This window comes from Cervus canadensis, chromosome 9, assembly GCF_019320065.1.
Source record: "Cervus canadensis isolate Bull #8, Minnesota chromosome 9, ASM1932006v1, whole genome shotgun sequence".
NCBI lineage: Eukaryota > Metazoa > Chordata > Mammalia > Artiodactyla > Cervidae > Cervus > Cervus canadensis.
In genome coordinates, this window is record NC_057394.1 from 76,397,704 (window position 1) to 76,420,390 (window position 22,687).

Sequence of the window (22,687 nt, forward strand, 5' to 3'; positions counted from 1 at the left end):
TTATTTACAGTTTATAAAAAGCAGAGTGTATGTTAGATGTCTCCATTATGGGTAGTCTAAATGCTAATGAAAAATGAAGGAGGTTATAGCTTAAGTTTTTTCAAGAAATAAAAAGGCTGAATTCTTATAATTCTTTCTGTTCAGCTGAGACTAGTTTTATTCCCTGTTCTAGTGTATGGATCATTGGGAAAATGATTAGGATATGAAGACTAAATTGTTTTATGAAAAAAAGTTAAATCACATTAGTAAGACTGGCAGAACACTTAAGTTAGAAAGAATAGCAGAACAGACTATTATGTTAATTTTCAGAAGCGAGAAAGAACATGGGTCACAGTTATGGAAGGAAGGAAATTGCTTTTTAAAAGGATTTATTCTTGGCTTTAAGATGTGTTTATAATGAGATTTAAAAACATGATACTGCATATAAATTTAAGGCATACTAAAACACTTTATGCTATTAGCTTCTAGTTTGAACTTTCTCTTTTTCCTCTATTAAAGTAACAAATGAGAATACCATCTTAAATTGAATGGTTCTCATCTGCTTTGGTGGTTAGAGAAAACTAGGTTTAAAAGGGACTGCTTGCTGAATCCTGTGATAGGACTAAAAGCAAGGAGAATCAGTGCCAATTTGAAAGATTTTCTCTTAAGTTGCAGTCCAGGTGATCATTTTGTTAAGAAATAAAAACAACACAATGAAGTCTGTTTCTGATTTAAAGTATTTCAACTTTTAATAAATAATTTAATTTTACAGATCAAAATGGCATCAGAAAAAGGAAGTGCACTGAGGGTTCTATTTTTCTTGTAGTCATGCAGACTTAAGGATGAAGGACTGGTTGAAAGAAAATACCACTGTAATATCTCACTCATCTTGACTTTTTTGATCAGGAAAAAACTGTATTAGAACCAACATGTGCATTATGGAAAACTGGTTCATAGTGGGTTACCTCTTAAAAACAAACCTAAAATGAAACTAAACCAAAAAGAATTATGTGAGTCAAAATAACTTTACTTGGTTTCCTGTAGTTGACACAATCTAAAAGAAACAGTTGTATTTACTTCATTTGTAATACTTACAGTGATCAAACCCAGTCATAAAGATTTAGAGATTTTCTTGATTAGTTAATATACAGTTACACAATTTTAAGATATATAATTGAAATAAGAATATACCAATAAAGAGAAAGGGAAAGAGCATTGCTGCGATATACAAATACCAGATAAACTTTTAACTATTTCCTTCCTTTCCTCATTATGCAAATTCCAATGTACAGTTTGAAACTGTATATGTTTTACAAACTGGAAAGGTTGAGTCAATAACTAATTTAATTATCATTTTGGTTTCTGTCGCCTTTGCAGTCTCTTGGATGTATTTTTTATTGCACTTGTGTCCTGCATGTTAGTCTCCTGTTCTTCGGACCTGGCTGGGGAATTCTCTCGTTTTTTGATCACAGATGTAGTGTAAGGCCTTTTCAGTCCAACATAATCCTTAGGACTAGTGGGAACAGTCCTGGTCGACCCACTGATAGATGTAAATTGATTTCCTCCTGCTGAACCAGATAAAAGGGCTTGGGTATTTATCAGTGCAAGTTCTTCATCAGCTATCGAATCACCTTCCAAAGCAGAAATGTTGTTAAATTTTTTAAGTGGAGTCATCTGAGGAGAATTCAATTCTTTTTTCTTCATAGGTGTTTCATATTTGGTGCCACAACTCCGTGGTGGCTGAAATGCCTTCTGTGCGGCTGGAGAAACAAATGTACAAATGGGACTAACAGGTGGGGGTATAGGCAGTCTACTCAAGAAATCCAAGGCTTTTCTCTTTTTGCAGCTTTTTGGGTCATCAGTCTCTTTTTCCCCTTTGCAACAAGACTTTGAAGTTACTTGGGCTGATACAGGTGTGCAGACAGACTTCTCTTTTAGCTTACAAAGTGACAATGGACTTTGGTAATTCATCTCAATACTGGGAGAAGACAGCTAATGAAAAAAACAAAAACAAAGAAGTAGCCTATATAATTATGTCCTAATATATGAAATAAAATCAAATTAGCTTTTATTAAAAAATATTTAAAAACACAAATACCACACACTTTTACTCCCCTAGTGGCTATGATTTCAAGAGACATTAATATTATTATTCTTATTCCAGAAGGAAAGATTGTTGCATAAGAGGATATAAAAATGACATGAAAATAAAGATGAAGAATAATTGTAGTAAAAGCAAAAAGGAGGTAGGAGACATAATTTATGCTTTAATCTTTTTGTTATTAACAGGTTAAACAAAAATAAGCATTTTAAAATCATTTTAAGAACACAGCCTGTGTTCCTACTTTTCTAGTTGTGACTGGAGGCAAATGCTTAACCCCTGTATGTCATAGTTTCCTTGTCCGTAAACTGGAGATAATTTTTATCTCAGGGTTGTTGTGAAGGTTAAATGAGTTAATATATATAACTTAGCAAGTTTAGCTACTAGTCGTTAGCCAAAATTACAGACTTTAGCTCGATTTGCTTTTATTGTGATTTAAAGGGTTAAATTGAGCTTAGAAACAACCCCAATTATATAGGATAGTCCTCTGAACAAAAAGACATGGGCAAAAAAGTCTTCTCAGTCATGTGTACTGGGAATGCTAAAAATGAAAGCACTCATTTACAAAATTTGCCCCCAAAGAGTGTTACACTGTGGCTTCAATAAACAAGATAAACTTTCCAGATAGCCTATACCTATAGGAGGCACTAATAATTAATGACACTTTCTAATTAGGTTTAATTACATTTTATCATGTTTACTTGGTATACATCAGAATATACTGTTGCCTCTCTATAGAGTATTTATAAAATTTGTTAAATTTAGATTAACTTACCAGAAACTTATTTCTTGAACCAAGGACTGTTTGAGCAGTGGGTAGTGCTGAAGTACAGTCTTTAGTTGGGGTGGACCACTTGGGATTACTTGCATTAAGTAAATGAATCAGCTTGTTTTCTGCATCCTCGCAAAACATATCAATATTCTAAGAAAATAAATTGGAAAAGCTGGTTTGTAAAATGCAAACCTACACATTCATATGTTTTCAGAAAATGTTACCTTTAAAACCTGAAATAAAAAATGCAGACCAGAAAAAAAATGAGACACCCCAAATTTGATAGCAACTGTCAAATAATTAACCAGTGTAAAAATGCAAAAGCTACATCAGTGATTTAGAAGACCTTAATTGTTGGAGGAAGAGAAGGAAAGAGGGTGTGTGTGTGAGGGAAAGAGATATCCTGGGTCAGGAAGATCCCCTGGAGAAGGGATAGGCTACCCACTCCAGTATTCTGGCCTGGAGAATTCCATGAACCATATAGTCCATGGGGTCACAAAGAGTCAGACACAACTGAGCGATTTTCACTTTCAAAATGAGAATGGCTTCATGCCTAAGAATTAACTGAAATAACATACAGGTTATACTACATGAAACTGTTGTTTCAGAAGTCACAAAGGGTCAAATAGCAGCAGTTTGGTTATGGTTTAACCCAATTTATCACTATTTTGTTAAAATTTAAAATGATATGTAAATGAACTGCCCTTGAAAGTTGTCAGAGAAAATCTGGGATATGAGTAAGTACTCCACAAGGGAACCAAACAGTGAATGTAACCCCCAGTTTACATTTACAGCCCCCAGTTTAGAAGCCATAAATAAATTAGGGTGTTGTTATTCATGATGTACATTGAGTCCAGATAGAATATTATACAAACTTTATATAGCTAATGCTTTTAAAATAGAATTTTATTTACATGTATTCTGAATAATACATTTCAAATATTAAACTACAGAACTAAGAGGCTTATCTTTTACAGATTTTTATAAGTTAGCATTTATAAAATGCCAAATTTTATTGGGAGGCAGCACTGCATGGTAGTTAATAGTCTGGACTCTGCATTCAGATGGCTTAAGCATGAATCCTGGTTCTACCAATGTGGATGTGTGACTTCTGTTTCTCATCAATAAAATGGGAAAACAGTTCCCTACGTTATAGGGTTGGTGGGAGCATTAAATGAGACAGGCTTACAACAAGGCCAGATTAGAGTAAGTACTCAGTAAATTTTGTTTTCCTATTTGGTATTATTTTAAATCAAAGACAGGTATAAATGATAAAATATTAGATATGGAGTTCAAAATGTTAATTTAGAAAGTTGTTTTTTTTTTCCCTTTTTGGCCATTCCACACAGCATGCAGGATCTTAGTTCCTGAGCAGGGATTGAACCTGTACCACCTGCAATGGAAGCATGAAGTCTTGACCACTGAACTGCCAGGGAAGTTCCTAGAATGTAAACTTGGAATCTACATATTAACTGATTACACTGCCATGTGCTGTAAACCACGGGTAACATATAGTTCTCGTTACCAATTTCCAGTTTGCCTACATGGTCTACATCTCTGAACATCCTTCTCACAATTTTTCCTAATTCGGTTCCTGTCAAATCATTCTTTCCTCCCTGATGGCTGTCACTCACCATCTCCTCAGGTTCATGAACAATTAATATATGATGAAATCTCGCATTATATGTCAACTATCCAATTTTCATAAAAGCTGCCACTTGCTTGACATCTGACTGTCAAAATAGGAAAATACCAACATGTATGGTAATGCTCAAGGCTAATTTTACCTCAACAGTATTTTTCATTTTGTGAAATGTCTCTTGAAAATGGCCCTCCTTAGGACTGGCAGAAAATGTGGAAAAATCTCCAGCAAATAAAGTAGGAATTCCCGATTTAGACTCTGGTCGCCACTGGAGGTTGCTTGCAGCAATTAACATGTGAGGTTTAATAATGTCCTCATTAAGATCTATCCAAAACTTTATTGCCAGTAAATTATGGCATTCATCTGACAAATAGACCAAAGGAGCAATACCTAAAATGGAAAAAACAAAACCCAGAAAATAAAAAACAAACTTCACTTATTTATATACTGGATAAATTTTAAAACATAAGGAAACTCTAAGTATGGCCATTTATTTTGTGTAGGCTAATGGTAAAAACAAACCAAAATAACTAAACTTAGGAAAAACTCAGGATTTTCAACAGCTCAGGACCTGTTGCTTATGGTGCTAAAATTTCAACGCAGTATGACAACACATTCTGTTACAGAGGCCATGGGGAAGCAGGAAACATGTAAGCTGAATAATGAATAGGAAAAATTCATCAAGATGGGAAGGAAGAGGGCATTCTAAGCAAAGTGAACGACTTTCAAGGTAGGAATGTTAAATACTTTAGTGTGCCAAGAATGTGAAACCAAGTAGCTGAGGTGTGTGGGGCGGTGGCTTAAGGCAGGAGGCTGAAGGCTTTTTCAGGCATCGGAAGGAGTTTGGGTTTCAGTTTTTAAGTGACAGGGTGCCACCAAAGATTTTAAGCTAAGAAACCTCATCACTAGAGTTGGGTATTGGAGAACTGGTACTTCAGGTTTAGGGTGGCACTTTGAAACTTTCTGAGAGAAGTTTCTTCCACTAACACTTGACATCAAACTAAATAAAAAAAGAAAGAAAAGTCTACCAATAACATACAAATAAGGCATATCCTAGTATAAAATTGAAGAACTGGTGATGAAGGAAGGAGACAGAAGACTGTGGGATAGAACCAAGCACAAGAGGGCCCAGCTCCGTCGCCTTCTCCACACTGGTGAGAGAATACACATTTGAAGAATTCTGTTATTCCTAAATCTGAAGAAAAGCAGATAGAAATAATCAGAAACAATGAAAATAGCTCTGGTGGAAAACAGGATAACTGTCATGGGTTGAACTGCATCCCCATAAAAGATGATGACATCCTAACCTGTGAGTGTGACCTTACTGGCAAACACAGTGTTTGCTAACAAAATCAAGTTGAAGTTTCATTTCAGTACATCCTAATTGAATGTCCTTATGAAAAGGGAGAATCTGGACACAGACATGCACACAAGGAGACTGCCAGGTGAAGAAGCCAGAGACTGTGTGAGGCATCTACAAGCCAAGGAAGGTCACAGCCTCCTAGCAAACCATCAGAGGCTGGGAGTGAGGCACAGGACAGATTCTTTCTCAGAAGGAACCCACCCTGCCAGTACCTTGATTTTGGACTTCCAGCCTTCAGAACTGTGAGATAATATGTTGCTTAAGTTTGTGGTCCAGCAGATGAATGAATACATGAGGCTACTTGCTGAGCTAGGGAAAATGATCTGCAACACAGTCTCTTCCAGGGATAATGGGAATAAACAGTGGATAGCAACTGAAACACCCCACCTTCATACAGTAACTAAGAGGTGTAAAACTGGTCTTCAATACCACAGAAAAAGAGAAAGAGTCAACTGCATGAGGTGCTGGTGGGTCCCTCTCTCACACAGCTCACCTTGTCACCACAGTCCGCTGTGGGACCAGTAGAACTAGTCTTATGTCTGTCTCCAAGAGAAACCTAGGCTCCCAGTTCATCCCACACGTGCAGTCCCTGGCCTCTGCACACTGCCTCTCTGGACACTGAATCCCACCTCTCCCTTGTCAGCCTCACCTCTCTCTGTGGGATCAAATGCCTCTGACAGGCCTGAGTCAGGCCCTGGCTCTTTTCTCTACCTACTACCACACCCAGTGACCTCATCCTGTCTCCTGAATTTAAGCATCACCTGTATGTTGATGACTTCCCAACTTGTATCTTCAGCCTAGATCATTCCCTTACAACAATATCCAGCTGTCAAGTAGAAATCTCTAAGTTGATTAAACTTCTGGCCTTCCCTGCCCACCTGTTTTTCTTGAGTACTTCCCTCTATATAGCAACTCCATTTCTCCAGCTGCTCAGACAAAACCTTGGCCCTCGCTCCTTGATTCTTCTCTTCATCCAGTGTCCCCCTACCTTCAAAATACAACCACAATCTGACTATTCCTGGCCACTCCCATTGCTTTGTTTGCTCCAAACAACTATCAACTGCCTAAATTTCTACAACAGCCTCCAGCTGATTTCCTTGTTTGGAGTCTCTTGCCCCCTACAGTCTACTCTCAATAGAGCAGCCTGCGTGATCCTGAGAAAACCTAGTCAGAGGGTGTCACAGTTCAGTTCAGTAGCTCAGTTGTGTCGGACTCTTTGCAACCCCATGGACTGCAGCACACCAGGTTTCCCTGTCCATCACCAACACCTGTAGCTCACTCAAACTCATGTCCATCAAGTCGGTGATGCCATCCAACCATCTCATCCTCTGTCGTCCCCTTCTCTTCCTGCCTTCAATCTTTCCCAGCATCAGGGTCTTTTCCAAAGAGTCAGTTCTTTGCATCAGGTGGCCAAAGAACTGGAGTTTCAGTTTCAGCATCAGTCCTTCCAATGAATATTCAGGACTGATTTCCTTTAGGATTGACTGGTTTGATATCCTTGCAGTCCAAGGTACTCTCAAGAGTCTTCTCCAACGCCATAGTTCAAAAGCATCAATTCTTTGGTGCTCAGCTTTCTTTATAATCCAACTCTCACATCCACACATGAGTACTGGAAAAACCATAGCTTTAACTAGACAGACCTTTGTCAGCAAAGTAATGTCTCTGCTTTTTAATATGCTGTCTTCGTTGGTTATAGCTTCTCTTCCAAGCTATGCACTCAATATGCCAGCAAATTTGGAAAACTCAGCAGTGGCCACAGGCCTGGAAAAGGTCAGTTTTCATTCCAATCCCAAAGAATGTTCAAACTGTCGCACAATTGCATTCATCTCACATGCTAGCAAAATAATGTTCAAAATTCTCCAAATGAGGCTTCAACAGTACATGAACTGTGAACTTCCAGATGTTCAAGCTGGATTTAGAAAAGACAGAGGAACTGGAGATCAAATTGCCAACATCAGTTGGATCATAGAAAAAGCAAGAGAATTCCAGAAAAACTTCTGCTTCTTCCTTATTGACTATGCCAAAGCCTTTGACTGCATGGATCACAACAAATGGTGGAAAATTCTTAAAGAGATGGTAATACCAGATCACCTTACCTGCCTCCTGAGAAATCTGTATGCAGGTCAAGAAGCAACAGTTAGAACTGGACATGGAACAACAGACTGGTTCCAAGTTGGGAAACGAGTACCTCAAGGCTGTATATTGTCACCCTGCTTATTTAACTTCTATGCAGAGTACATGTGAAATGCTGGGCTGAATGAAGCACAAGCTGGAATCAAGATTGCCGGGAGAAATATCAATAACCTCAGACATGCAGATGACACCACCCTTATGGCAGAAAGCAAAGAACTAAAGAGCTTCTTGCTGAAAGTGAAAGAGGAGAGTGAAAAAGATGACTTAAAACTCAACATTCAAAAAACTTAAGACCATGGCATCCAGTCCCATCTCTTCATGGCAAATAGATGAGGAAACAATGGAAACAGAAAGACTTTATTTTTCTGGGCTCCAAAATCACTGCAGATGGTGACTGCAGCCATGAAATTAAAAGACCCATGCTACTTGGAAGAAAAGAGGGTGTCACTCCTCTACTTGAAACCTTCAGAGAGAAAGAATTCATGCAAGGCCCACCCCATGATTCAGTCCTCCACTGCCTCTTCCCAGCTGTTACTGCTCACTCACTGGCCGCTGCTAATGCTTTTAGGTACCAGGGTCATTCTCTTAACATGACCTTTGTCACTGCTGCTCCTTCTTCCTGGAATGTTCCCCGCCCCCCCTCCCCCCACCAAGATGCCCACATGCCCCTCTCCCTCTAGTCCTTCAAGTCTCATCCAGATGCCACCTTTGCAGTGAGGTCTTTCCTCACGTTGCTGTCTAAAGCTGCAGTTCTCTCCCCTTCCCCCATCCTACCTGTCACTCCCTCCTTCATTTTCTTCCTTAGCCACACTAAGAAAACTGTATGTGCTACTTATTTTGTTTGTGATCTCCCTCCCTAGCCATAATGTAGCCTCCATGAGGGCAGGGGTATTTGCCTGTTTTTCATTGCTATGCACCTAGGCATTTAGACAGTGCCTGGCACATGACAGGCATTTAATAAATACTGATTGAACAAACTGAATAAACATTAGCCACCCTCTATAACAACAATAATGACATTTGGAATCACTCAAATAAGACAAGATGAAATAAAAATGCTACAAAAACCATGTAGTGTGTTAACATACTACAGTTAAAGAAAAACCCACAAAGCACTAAAACACAGGTAAACAAAACACATTAAGCAAAAAAAGAGAGAAGAACGTAGCAAAAGACAAAGAGTACAACCCAAAAATAGAACTAAAAGAAAATTTCTGAAGTCTTCAAAACTGACTCATGCTACTGTACTTAATAGGAACATAATCAATAAAATAAAAGCTTGGATATGGATATTGGATGAAAAATAGTCCTGTCAGACAGAAGGGAGACTGCAGGATCAAAGAAAGAAACTGAGGACACCAGTAAACTATCTATAATGGGACAAATGCATGCATCACAAATCACAAGGAATAAAACATACATTGCCGAAAATAAAATTATTTACATATAATCATGGTGAATGAAGATGGAAAAGACAGAAATAGAAGCAATCAGAGAAGAGGTTAAAAAAAAAAAAATCCAACATAAGACTAACTGCTGGCCTTGAAGTAGAAATCCTACTAAGTGAAATAAAAGATTTATTCAAAGATATTACAGAATTTATCTAATACATAGAAAGCACTGAATCTGCAGATTATTATTTAGCTGCACCATGTAGTTTGTGGAATCTTAGTTCCCCAGCCAGGGACTGAACCTGAGCCCCCTCAACAGTGGAAGCACTCCTAATCAGTGGACCACCCGGGAATTCCCTGAGTTTGCAGATTAAAAGGCCGTCTGTGTTTCAGGAGAACTGTAAAGAATGCTTATAAGATACAGCTTGAACTTTTGGACCTCAAAACATATTCTTCAGACATCTAAACATAAAAAGAAAATCACCTAAATGGGGGGAAATTTTAGACTGTTAAATGTCAAAAGAGGAATTTCTACAAAGTTCTGAGGGAAGGAAAGAAAGCAAGATCCTACATTACTATGCCTGCCAAGACACAGTCCTAGAATTAGGGCAATAGTTTCACATTTCAAACATATGAGGAACTCCTGGAATATGGCACAATTGAAGCCTTCTTGAAAAAAAGACAGACAATAAATAAACCTTAGCCAAAGAGCTGAGGAAGCGAGAAGCTGTGGCAGAGCAGTTGATAAACAAGGAATCCATGGATCTGAGACCCTACCCTGAACCTGGCACTGTTTTAAGAGCTGACGATACAGCAATAACAAAGTCTCTGCCCTTAGAGAGCTAACATTCCAGAAGAGGGAGATCAAAAAAACATAGGGGAAAAAAAAAAAGTTAGGTGCTGGTGGGTGCTATGGAGAAAAATAAGGCAAAAAACGGGAGAAAAAGTGCTCAGTTGGGAGTAGAGGAAATACAGCTTTTACAAAGGGGCTCAAAGGAAGGCCTCTTAGGAGGCTGTGTTTCACCAGAGGCCTGAAGGAGCCAAGGGAACCAGCTATGTGGTCGCCTGGGGGCAGGGTTTCTAGGAGGGAGCAGTGAGGGTAAAGGCTCTGCGATGAAAGCAGAGCAAGAGGCACAAGAATAGCAAGGAAGGTGCTAGCACAGCTGAAGGGGAAGGGGGCACAGAGTTCTGGGGGGTAGGGATGGTGAGACCAAATGCTGAAGGGCCTGGCACAAAATTACCAATAAATGGAAGGCTTTTGTGCTTAAGTTGAGACATAAGCTGGGCACATGGTTTGCAGATAAAATCTATGGAACAGGGTATGAAAGGAGGGATGAACAATGTCATATTGATGGAATAAAGTAGAGATGAATGTGGCTAAGATGTTAGAGAGTAATAAAAACTGAGGTAGGAGGTGAAGGCTTGATAGCTCAGTTAACTGCAGAAGGAGATTATTTTGTCAAGTAATCATTACTGTGGTGCAAAACATTTTCTAGCAATTTCTTTAAAATTAAGTAGCACAGAATGGCATATAAGTTGTTTCCTTGTGATATTGTAGAACTGCCTTTAAGAATCAAGTTAAAACAAATGTATTTTCAAATCACTAGTTATCAAACTTGTCAATTAGTAGCTTCAATTAATCATAAGGAAGACAAATTTTAAAATATAATGCTTTTCCAAGGCATTCATAAAAAAGCTACCATTAAATACACTGTGTATTACCTATTTTTTTTACAACAGAAACTACAAATCCTATTAGGTCCACCTCAGAACAAGGCGGCTGGAAGTCTGAATCCAATAATTTGTTGAAGTGAAGGGGCTCCCTTGGCTGATAGATTTGTAATAGAATTTCATCTGAAGCCTACAAGAAAAAAAAAATCAGTATACATGGATTCTATAAACTAATACGCATTTATCAAAGTTGAAAAATTATGATGAGAAGTTTATACCGGTAGTTGTTGATACTGAGTCTTTTTTGTTGCTGTCAACTGTATGTTAGCTCTTTCATGTTTACTCTTAGATTTTGATGCTGTAAGATGATAGATTCTGTATCTCTTTCCCTCTGTTAAGAGGGAATATAGTTCTGATGATGGACGCCAGATATTCAATATAACTATTGAGAGAAAGAGGAAAAAGATAAATTATAAAGGAAGAAATGGTAATCATTAAGAATCTTGTTTAAAAATAAATACTGAGAACAACAAAGATCTAAGGGATATATTGTCATTTTGTGGGCACTGGGAACCCATTTTGTCTCCCCTGATATAGACTCACTTAACACTTGATCTACTATTTGAAATAGTTTACTAAGATAATAATTTTTTAAACTTAAAATTGATTAAAAACAAAAACTCTCCATACTGACCTGAATCTTTTTCCTTTTTCTTATAGCTCATGATACGCAGCTTCCATACAGGTGTAACGTCCCTTGGCAAAATCTGTTCCCCTTGCTCAGCAGACTCCATAGCCTTCCTGAGTTCCACCTGGATCTGGGCTTGCTTCTTATCATTCAACATCTGTCTGTGATTATTCAAGGCTCTTAACTGCTCTTCACTAAAATAACCCTGTGGCCAATTGGTATATTGAGGCAGATGATTTTGGAGTATAAAGCAAACAAAACAGACACAAACCACCTCATCTACTGGAGACGAATCTCTTTAAATGGGGATAAAATACAATAGAATTGAGTTTACGTTAAGGATGTGACAATATAAAAATTGAGATTTATGTACTCAGTTTATCATATAACAAGTATCTTCAAGTGCCTTAAACAGTTTACTAATCCTTGTGACAAATTTACGTAGGGCCAAAACAACCCCTACTTATAAATATACTCTAATAATCATAATCATCAACACTGACATTATACATAGCTAACATCTGAATGCTTATTATATTTCAGAAACAGGTCTATGTATGGGTAATGTATTAATTCATTTAATTCTTAAAATAATCCTATGAGGTAGGTACTATTATTGTTTCCATGAGGTAGGTGATGAAGCTGAGGTACAGACAGAATAAATAATTTGCAGAGCCATATAGGCAGGGGTTGGCTCAAGAGCCCTCCATTCTTAGCCCCTGTAGTATAATTTCATTAACTCTCTGGAACAGTAGATACAATTTAAAATAGGTATGTACTATAAGCACTTATCTCTGTCTCTACATTTCTCTCCCAGCCATTTAGCAAACTGATGTTTGAACCCCCTAGGAATCTCACCCAGCATTAACAAAAAATAAAGGAATCAAAAATAAAATAAATGGGAATTCTGACACATAACCTACTAGACTGCTGCTGACTCACCCATGTTAATACCTGAGTCTGTATTGGGAAGGGGGACCCTGTGCCTTACAAAGATGTTCCTAAATAGTCAGTGTTTAGGTTAAACATCAATTTTTAAAAAATTATGTGATTTCAGATGCCCCACAACAACTAAACATTATCACTGAAAACAAGTCCTTTTAACAGATATTTTAGAAATCGAAGGCAATTTCTTTCTCTAAGAATGATAATGATACCTTTCTCTCAGTGAATCTCTTAGAACCACATAAACTTAGACCCTTAGAGATAAACCACCCTCAAGGCTTTCCCAGGCAGATGGTGGTGGAGGAGGTCTGAGGTCTGTCCAGCTACACAGGGCCAGGGTCTAGAACTTAGTCTCCCAGCTCTCATCCTGCCCTCTACTTTCTCCTTGTAAGTAAATTCTATAAAAGGAAACCAGAATAATATTTTGTTAAATTTTATGGATGAAATTAAGACTATGTTCTCATAAGCGTCAACAAACATAAAGAGACAGAGACAAATAATTTCTCAGGAAAGCATAACAAAGCCATACAGACTTGTAACAACTGTACTCACAGGCTTGAAAATCAGACTCACTGTCCATAGAGACAATCTGTGTTGTAACATTTGGGAATACAGGGGAATTCCATGCAGAACAGCACTGCTCACTCACTCTTCTGAGCAGAGCAGTGTTTACTTTGAGGGCCCATTAAGAAAGTTAAAGTCATATACAACATTTACTGTCATCAAATAAATGATACTAATCAATAAACTTTTTCTAAAATCTCCCCTCTCCTCCTTATTTAGCAAAATAATCTTAAAAGTTGCATTAATTAGATACCCAGGTGTCCAAAAATTTGGGAAGTAGATTACCTTAATATTTGAAATGATGTTTTAATAATAGCATTTATATAAAACTTTGCAATAATACACTTTATATACACTATCCAGTTTGATTCTAAAACATCTTTTGTGCCCATTTGACAGCTACTTTATGTCCTATTTGCTTAGCTAATAAATGGTAGAGCCATGATTCTAAAGCCTATGCTGTTTGTAACACACTTTAGTGTTTCTGAAACTTTTCCAACTATCCTTAAGGTAGAGGATCATGAAATAAACTCTAGGCAGGATCTGAAGAGCTGAGGAAACTGAGACAGTGCTTTGAAGATACTTGTTTTACCTTAAAAATAAACAAGTTTTTACCACATTTTAAACCATATTTAATATATAAAATTATTTAACCCTCTCATCCTCTATTTGGTACAGAAGTAGAAATGTACCACCCTGGTTTGGTACATCACTGAGGAGCCTAGAAATGTACACACCCACTTTGAGAAACATAGCATTTCAACATACTGCCTCCTGTAATGACCAGATGAGTGACGACAGCTTCCCACCTTGAAGGATGAAGACTAAGGCCTCACTTACTTACTTCCTGCAGGCCCACTTCTCTCTCACCTCAAGGTAACTTGGGTCTGGCGCATTCTTCACAGCTTCATAAAGTTCTGCACCATCTTGCAGAGCACGGACTTGCTGTCTTGTTAGTGCACGTGATGGCATACATTGTTCTGTCACATTTTCTAGGGGAAAAACACTAAGTAAGCTAAACTATGAATTTAAGAACACCGAAAACTAGAGAACTCAGCAAAAAAAAAAAAAAAAGAAAAGCACCCAAAGAGGGGAGGTTAAAAATAAACCACTTATCTGCTAAAAGTTCTCCAGGAAAATCTGAAACTAGTGTATTAATGGTTTAAAAAACTGTCATACAGAGTTTACGTCATTAGACCAATTTGTAAATTAAAGTAAATGATTTCATGATTCACCTAATTATGAGCTAGTGGTAATTTTAAGCAAGTCAAATATTGAGAATCCCATTTTCCTTCAAATTTATATGGAACATGAAGTTAAATAATAAAATCATGAAGAAATGCAGGAGAACATAATATTTTCCACAATAAAAAAGGTCACTAAAAAAGTAAAATTTCATGTCTTTTAAGCATAAAACACTATGATTTTTATTATTCAAATTGATGCCACTGGGGAAAACAAGCTGAAGCTCCAGGTATAAAAACATAAAAATCAACAACTACAACAGCAAAAATGCAAGTTCTATAACACAGATAAAGACACAGAGGACAGAGAATGACAAATGGTTTGGGGAAATAATCTGATAGTTCTTTCCCTTGTTGTTTTCCTTTCTCTAATACCAAAAATCGATGCCACAAATACTCTAGTTACTAAAGCTCAAGGGAGAGTTTAATTAAGACTTCTGAAAAGTGCTGCAGGTCTATAATGTTTAGTTGCCTAAGGCAATTTGTGAGGTTCTAAAAGCTAACTGTGGTGAATAAAGATCTGATATTTTGGGGCCAATTCAATGCTTATCTGTATATCTATGTAATAGTTTTTTAAAAATCAGAAAAAATTCAGATTCAGAATCAGAAAAAAAAATCTATTACTCAAAATGAAGACAATTAACCCAATTAGAAGCCTCTAAAACTTTATTTTCATATAAAAAAAGATCTTGTAAACACAACTCATTTTACCTTCATGGTCTTCAAATTCTGCTTGAATTTTAGTGAACAGGGCTTCCAGTTTATTTTGCTGAGCTTCTGCATATTTTGTTGCTTCCTTTTCTTCTTCTCTTTCATTGCGAAATATGTATAATCCAGTTGATGTCTTCTCCATCCACTGTTAATAATGTGTCAAACAGAAACATACAGTAGGGAGGGATCATTCAAATTAATCGTCTCTATGGGAAGAAATACTCCCATGGATACAGGAACCTGGTGGCCTATGGTCCTTGGGATCACAGAGTCGGGCATGACTGAGCATGCAAAGGAAGAAATATGGAGTAAATTTCAAGAATATATCATACCTGGATAGGGTATGCTCTCTGAATAATTATATCAACACAGCCAACATTTCCTCCATCGCTGAAGAGTGATGACAAGGGAAGAGGAAGAGGTCTGGGATCGGGGGAGAATCCAAGTTTGGCATACCAGCAAGCAGGTCGAGTGCTGTTAGCGGAAATCTAGACAAATTAACAAATTGATTTATAAGCAAAATTTATATTAACTTCTACTTCAGATTTCATAATAATTTTCCTTCTTTTTGGGTTGATTTCACTGTGCAACTTCAGAATAATGGAGACAGGCAGTCTAAAAACCTCTTAGGGACAGATCCCATAGTGAAGGGCTGGGAACAAGAAAGACCAACACTGAACTTAGCAGAAACTATACTAGAAGCAAGGTAACAGAAGAAATGTCTTCAAAATTCTGAAGGAATTATTTCAACCTCAAATTCTGTATTCAGTCAGCTTTGTAAATAAGATAAAAAATTATTGCATGTTCCCTTTCTCAAGAAGCCTATGGTAGCTGTCTGCCTTAAAACCAGGGAACAAATCTAGAAAGATATGAAATCTAGAATATGGGGCTTCTAACACAGAAAGAGGTGAAAATAATCTCAAGAATGGTAACTGTGCCATATACATGGACGATAACCACTTTGGAATTGAGCAGGAATACTGAGAAATCCAAGGAATCTTCAGGAAAAAGAAATGAAACTGATAAAGGTATTTTAACATAGATGATTTTTATGTGACTCTTGTGTGAAAATGAGTTGGTAATAAGGATAAAAAAAATTAAGAAAAACAAGACAAGACACTTAATAACTCCAGGGAAAGCAGTAAGTTGTAAAGAAAGGAAATGTAAATCATAGTATATAGTATGCTGAATTGCAGCCCAAGTTAATGACAAATTATCTCTTTAACTTAAAAATGATTAATTTATTAAAATGCTTTCCTGAAATCCAGTGACTCAAAATATAACAGAAGTAAATTCTTTACAAGGTTATTTCATAAGTGAATCTGAATGTGCAATACTGCAATCATTTCTGATAGCAATATTGTAGACTATTCAACACTGACAAAGTCCTGTTACCTAGGTTTAAATATACACAGAGATGAAAAGCATACTTTAGTATTATATATTCAAGAATCATTGAGACTTGATGTTCTAGTCACACTGAAACAGAGATCTGGCCTAGTCACCGGGTGGAAGTAGAGCAATACTATGAGACCAACATGGTGGCAAGAGCTCCAAGTATAAAAATAAGCATCTGATGCAAACTTACTCCTATTAACTGCAACCCACATTATTTTAGCTCAATAAACATCTCTGGCTTTCCCCCCAAAATCACAAAAAATTTAACTGAGAAATTTGCCATTTACATTCAAGAGTATCAGTACATTTTTCAAAAAATGAAACATAATAGGCATAAGTAAATTTAAAAAATGTAAATGTAAAGCATCTCTAGCATTGAACTGAATCAGTGCCTGATTTTTACCAAGAGTGTGCATTTATTTAACTTACCTTTAACATAAGAGATTCTGGGGCTTCAAGAGGTGTACAGGCATCAGGAGAGCCCACCAGCTCTGCTCCGTGAATTACGATCTTCTGACCTACAGTCAGTCTACCATTCTTTAGGAGAGCTGAGAGGGGAGGGTCCACCTGGGCCTTAATAGCATACCATCCATCTGTAAGTTGGACAATGGTCACCTTTGTGGTATCCACACTGCTAGTCTTACTGCTAGAAGATTCAGATATATCTGTGCTTAATGAAATTATTTCAGAAACACAGAGAACAAGTGTTTTTGCAGCTGTGTCATCCCTTTCCATTATCTTTTTTATCGCTGATCTTTTGCTTCTATCGATTTCCACATCATATCTAAAAATTAATAGAAAAATGCATTATTTTAGGAATTGTGAGTCTAGAATTTCACTGTAAGAAAAAAGTCACTGAAAAATTGAGAATAAAAATTAAATAACCTTTACTGAAGAAATACCAAGACCGAAGAGAATTTCAAAGATGATAGTTGGCATTATATTAAGTTTTATACTGCTAAAATGAGTTAAATATTAATCTTCCCCAAATGCAATAATGCTTTACTTGTCAAATTCATATTCTCACATGCCAAGAGTTTGAGAAGACGGAAGGACAAAGGGAAGCAAGAGGTATATGAATGTGTGATTGATCTTAAGTGGGGCTGGAGGGTAACATGAGAACTATGCTATACAAGTGGGATAGCAACTGTCATGACAACTGGCTAGTGATCCTTTATGATAGACAGTCACAGGTGGCTTACAAGTCTGACCCATACCACGATACAGGATTACACAATAGGATGCTTTAAACTTGCCTGTATTTTAGTTGAAGAAGTACCCTTTCTGGGTTCAGGCATCTATTAGCAAATTCCTTAGGAAAGGCAAATTCCATAGCTGCTAGTTTCCATATAATCCATCTATAATGGTTATAGACCCAAACTCTAGAAATAAGCTTTGGATCCACACCTGGGGTGTCACACAGAGCTCTGAACAAATAAAGGGAGAATGAATAATAAGAATCACATAAGATGATACTGAGTTCAATAGCCCCAACTATTCTTTGCACAAAAACTAAATTGTATAAGATCATTCAATAAGTTTTTTATGAGTTAATATATAATCAATAAGCAACATAACTTTAGAAAATGATTTGACATGTATCAAAATATGCTAATGAAAAATTCACATTATTCAATACACTTGTTTCAACTGAAAAATAAGATCTTTAATTTAATAAAATAATTATATTTTAGATTATATATTTCTTACCCAAGAGATTGTTTTTAGAAATCACTCAAGAACTTGCTTCTCTAGTCTTGGTTCTCTTAATATCTACTCCTTTCTGCTCAAATCTACAACTCCTCTGCCTTTCCTGTTCTCACTCTCAGTACTAATGTTAACAGAAGTAATTAAAAGAACATCCATAAACTTTCACCCTCTGATCTACCAACCACTGGCACTGGTATCCTTACATGTTGCCTTCTTACTGTGTTTAAAAAGTTTTACCTCTTCTCACTCAATTCTCTCTACCCCACTTTGCTAGTTTTATCTTCAAAGTATTTATCACTTTTTAATATACTATATGATTTACTTAGTTCTTTAAGAAATTTTCCTTCCTTGTTTCAAACCCCTCCACTAGAATATATGACTTACTAGGGCAAAGATTTTTTTGTTTTGCTAACCCTAGTACCCAAGATATTAGCAGTATCTGGGTATAGTAGGTCTTCAGTAAATATTTGCTAAATGATAAAAAAACAGCTTGAGGCAGCAGCTCTTTACCTATCTGCCTGTTCTCCCTCTGAGAGCGTCTACTTGCTTAAATAAACTCTCACTATTTCTTTTCTTTAAAAAAAGCTTGAGCTTCAACACTCAAAAGATTTTTGAACCATGCCCACTTGATTACAAAATAATCACTACTGACCTCTAAAATATGTGGTCTTCTTAATACAGTTAAGTGATACAACTGTTACTTTTCCAACTAGAATCAATATTTGACATATGGGGCAAATACCAAGATGTAAATACATTCCTATTTTAAAATACTCTAAAAACATAGGAAAAATTTAGGGAGAAGATGCTTTACCACTTTTCCAAAGCTGTAAATTTTGGAAAGATAAACCTAAATCTCAGAAATAAGGGTGCTGGAGAAAAGTTTCCCATCGCTTGTCACTGGCATCAGGTAATACCTCCCTGATAGCACTTTAAATTCTGTTTGTATAAACATTAGAATCCTAAGAGGATAAACAGTTTCTAAACTGTTGGTTGATGTTTTAGGGCCACTGGAGTTCTCTAGTTATTTGGTGTTACTGATATTTAAGTATTTCTAATTTTAGTATTTATATATTTACTGAAATACACAATGAAACAGAGTATGCATGGAAGTGTGTCTCTGTGTGTGGTTTTACGAGAAGGCCAACTCATACTTAATTTTTCTTATCAGTCTTTATTTTGTATAAGCAATAATGTTCTAATTTAAGCAGAACCAATTCAGTAAATCCTAAGACAAACCAAAATTCATTTTTCAAAACATTTCAACAGAATATCAAATGAACCACAATGTACTTAAAATGATTCAATGTATAAGCTTTTGATTTCTAGTCAAGTTTTTAAGTTCGAGAGAGATAAGATGAAAAAGGGACTCATGAGAAAGAGAGAGATGAAGGGATATATAAGTTAATAGAAAATTTCTCTTTGCAGAGAGTACCTATAAAATTCTTCTTTTCCAGCCTTTCCATCATTGGAGGGTATGAGCCATCCACCATCAGCCAATTGTATTCCCTTTCCAGTCCATAAACCTTCCTTACCAAAATAATCCTGAGTGTGAAACTGAAAAGCTTCTGCATTTTTGCTGTTAATTTTTACACAGTGTTTAGAAACACCATACATATATAGCTGCACAAAATAAATGATAGAAGATTTTGAAAATGAGTAAAAGAAAATCAAACAAAAGAACATGTTTCACAGAAAAAACAATTATAACAAGCCAAAGCTGAATTTACACTAAGTTTTTCATTTAAATATGAAAACACTCACTATAAAAATATGTAACTTGCTTACTAGAAGCTAAAAAATTTTTATATAATATAAATGACCTTCAAGAGTCTGCGGCACCTTTCTCATTCCCTTGGTGTACCTGCCTCCAGCTCCATGTGCGGTAGAAAGTCGTTGTGGGGATAAAAAAGTAACCTAATGTTTTAGTAAACTTCTTAAGTTAAAAAACTTAGAAAGGGCCCAGACTCTCATCTCTCCATTACTCCAAATTCTAACTAGATAGAGCTCACTTAGTAAGAATCTCTTTTAAAACTGTAAATGGCTCTTAGCAGGTTCAGGGTTAGGAGTTATTCACACTTCCTCTAACACCTAGCTGAGAGCACTTATAGTACTAAAATGAATACATTCTGAAGGGGGAAGAGAAGCAGTAATTGTGAAGCACAGATCACTTTGGTGGAACAAAAGCAGCAACGGGAAGGAGGCTGGCACAGTAGGCCAATTAGGACATGATTTTACTCATCCATTTCTGCCCCAATTTGTTCTTTATTTAAACAAAACAATTTGGAGATGCCAGCTAATAAAGCAACACATTGCTGTAACAGTTATTAGCATGGCAGACAAAGGCATACCTGTTTGTGAGAACACGCAGAGGGAATTCGGCCTTCTACTGCCTCTCTGAGAGAGATTCTAGGCATATTGGATGTTTTTGCAAGATACAGACTGCCTGGCTGTGGAAAAATACGTTGCCTTTGTTTCTTTCTAATTCGCATATCCTGTATATCTCTGGCACTCTGAAGATTTGTATTTGAATCTATTAAAGAACAAACAGCAAAAAATGAAGTTGAATATGAAATTTCAGAAGTACAACACTTGTTTTATAAAATTGTATCAATTTGCTCTAACTTTAAATCTTAAGGGATGAAAAAAGTTTCTACTTAAAAAAATGTATAAAAGAACAGAAATAGATTGTTTTTATTTTGAATTTGGAAGAAAATTAGCAGCCTGGTAAAAATATAATCAATAATAGCAGTCCTAGATTTTATGTCTAAAACTTTTTTTTTAAAACCAAAAAATCTACAAATAGTTATCTTTGGAAAAAAAATTAGAATAATTTAATCTTTGGACTTGGGATTACAAAAGATTTTGAAATTAGTAATCACAATGAAAGTGGGAAAAATCCTCTCCTCAAGGCATTATTTAATATAAGAAATAAATAACTGAAAGGCAAAAATATGTCAACACAAATTGTTACACAATACCTAAAGGTTCTTCTTCTCCCTTGGTGAAAAGTATAGTTGTTTGATGAATTTCACAGTTGTTAACATTGTTTTCACTGTCACCAGAGCCATGCTCATCTGTATTTTTTTGTTTTTGTTTCTTTTCCTCCAAATTAGTATTCTTGCCAACAAACTGCTCATCTCTGTGAACATGCGATTTAGTTTTAAAAGGTGGGACAAAGACTTTCATGGGTTTGCCTATAGTTATCGAGTGTCTCTTTTTCTCATTTCTTGGGTCAGGAACCTTGCAAAGTGGCTGCCCTGAAATTGATAAATTGCTTGAAGACTTTCCCAAAGTCAGGTGTTCATAAAAGTGAGACTTAGACAGAAATTCTTGACCAGGTGCAGTGAAATTTGGGTTCTGTCTTTCTTGCCGTTCAGTAGTTATGCTACAATAGGGAGAAAATATTTAAGTTTATTTACCAGTAAATGTATAAATGTTTCAGAATATTTTTTTTTTTGAGACCCTTAATTGCTACATGGCAATCCTATTCTGATAACTGTTTTGCATTTCCTCATGGTTGCTCTCCAAAAGAATACCACATTCTGCAAGTCTGTAACTCTCTCTCACACCAACTCCCAGCCTAACTTTATCACCTGCAAATAGTAGAGAAGAGTCAGTCTCCTCCAGATCAATCAGAGCTCCTCACTTACCTCCTTCACCAGACATCTCTCTACCCATTCTCTTCTCACGGTAACCCCTTCACCTGTACTCTTGGCCTCATTTAGTATCTCAAGCTTGGGAGTCTTGCTCTTACAATGATCATTCCATATCCTTCCTTTCTCATTCATCATCTGTTACATCTTTTTCACTCAGAAAGCCTTGCCCACCCTTGACTTTTTTCTCAGCCTTATCTCCCCACTTCAAGCTAATACTGTTACCTGTCCCTCATGGTCAACCTTCTTCTGCAGGTAATCTAAACTAGATGTTTTCACTTGCTCACTTTCTACGCACTGAACTCTCAATTTCCCCACTATTCTGTAGAAATTGTTTTCAATAAAGTTGCTAATGATCTCCCGAAGCCAAAATAAAAAAAGCTTCATGTGTAAATATATTCAGCTTGACCCCTGACAGTTTTGAAAACTTCCTTTTAAAATTCTCACTGCCAACATTTACACCATGATTTTCCCTCTTTTTCCTTCTGTCTTTTTTAAACTGTTTTTTTTTTTTTTTCTCTTCTTTCTCTTAAAAACATTCCTGCCTCTAAAGTTGGATTTATTCTGTGGACACTTTCCCTGGGAGATATGAATCAGTTACATTGCTTAAATCACCATCTATCCAACAAAAACATTCATCTTTGTTTAATTTGACATTCCCCGGATGGTATTCCTGCACTGTGAACTGCATCAATTATCAGACATCCCTACCTTGATGT

The 22,687-nt window shown here is 36.5% G+C and overlaps 1 protein-coding gene across 4 annotated transcripts in view; it reads right to left on the reverse strand.

The window, feature by feature from the left end:
• Positions 1-700: 700 nt before the first annotated feature.
• Positions 701-22,687, reverse strand: part of BRCA2 (BRCA2 DNA repair associated) — a 51,580-nt gene continuing 29,593 nt past the window's right edge. For all 4 annotated transcript variants that reach the window (XM_043477459.1, XM_043477460.1, XM_043477457.1 and 1 more), the window contains 14 exons: positions 21,294-21,700; positions 20,664-20,845; positions 19,748-19,935; positions 17,859-18,029; positions 17,032-17,386; positions 15,537-15,692; positions 15,205-15,349; positions 14,120-14,241; positions 11,747-11,945; positions 11,331-11,494; positions 11,104-11,242; positions 4,640-4,884; positions 2,856-3,002; positions 701-1,971 (listed from right to left, as the gene is read on the reverse strand). In XM_043477459.1, the coding sequence (XP_043333394.1) occupies positions 1,330-1,971; positions 2,856-3,002; positions 4,640-4,884; positions 11,104-11,242; positions 11,331-11,494; positions 11,747-11,945; positions 14,120-14,241; positions 15,205-15,349; positions 15,537-15,692; positions 17,032-17,386; positions 17,859-18,029; positions 19,748-19,935; positions 20,664-20,845; positions 21,294-21,700 (3,262 nt within the window). In that variant the 3' untranslated portion in view covers positions 701-1,329. The remainder of the gene's footprint in view (positions 1,972-2,855; positions 3,003-4,639; positions 4,885-11,103; positions 11,243-11,330; positions 11,495-11,746; positions 11,946-14,119; positions 14,242-15,204; positions 15,350-15,536; positions 15,693-17,031; positions 17,387-17,858; positions 18,030-19,747; positions 19,936-20,663; positions 20,846-21,293; positions 21,701-22,687) is intronic.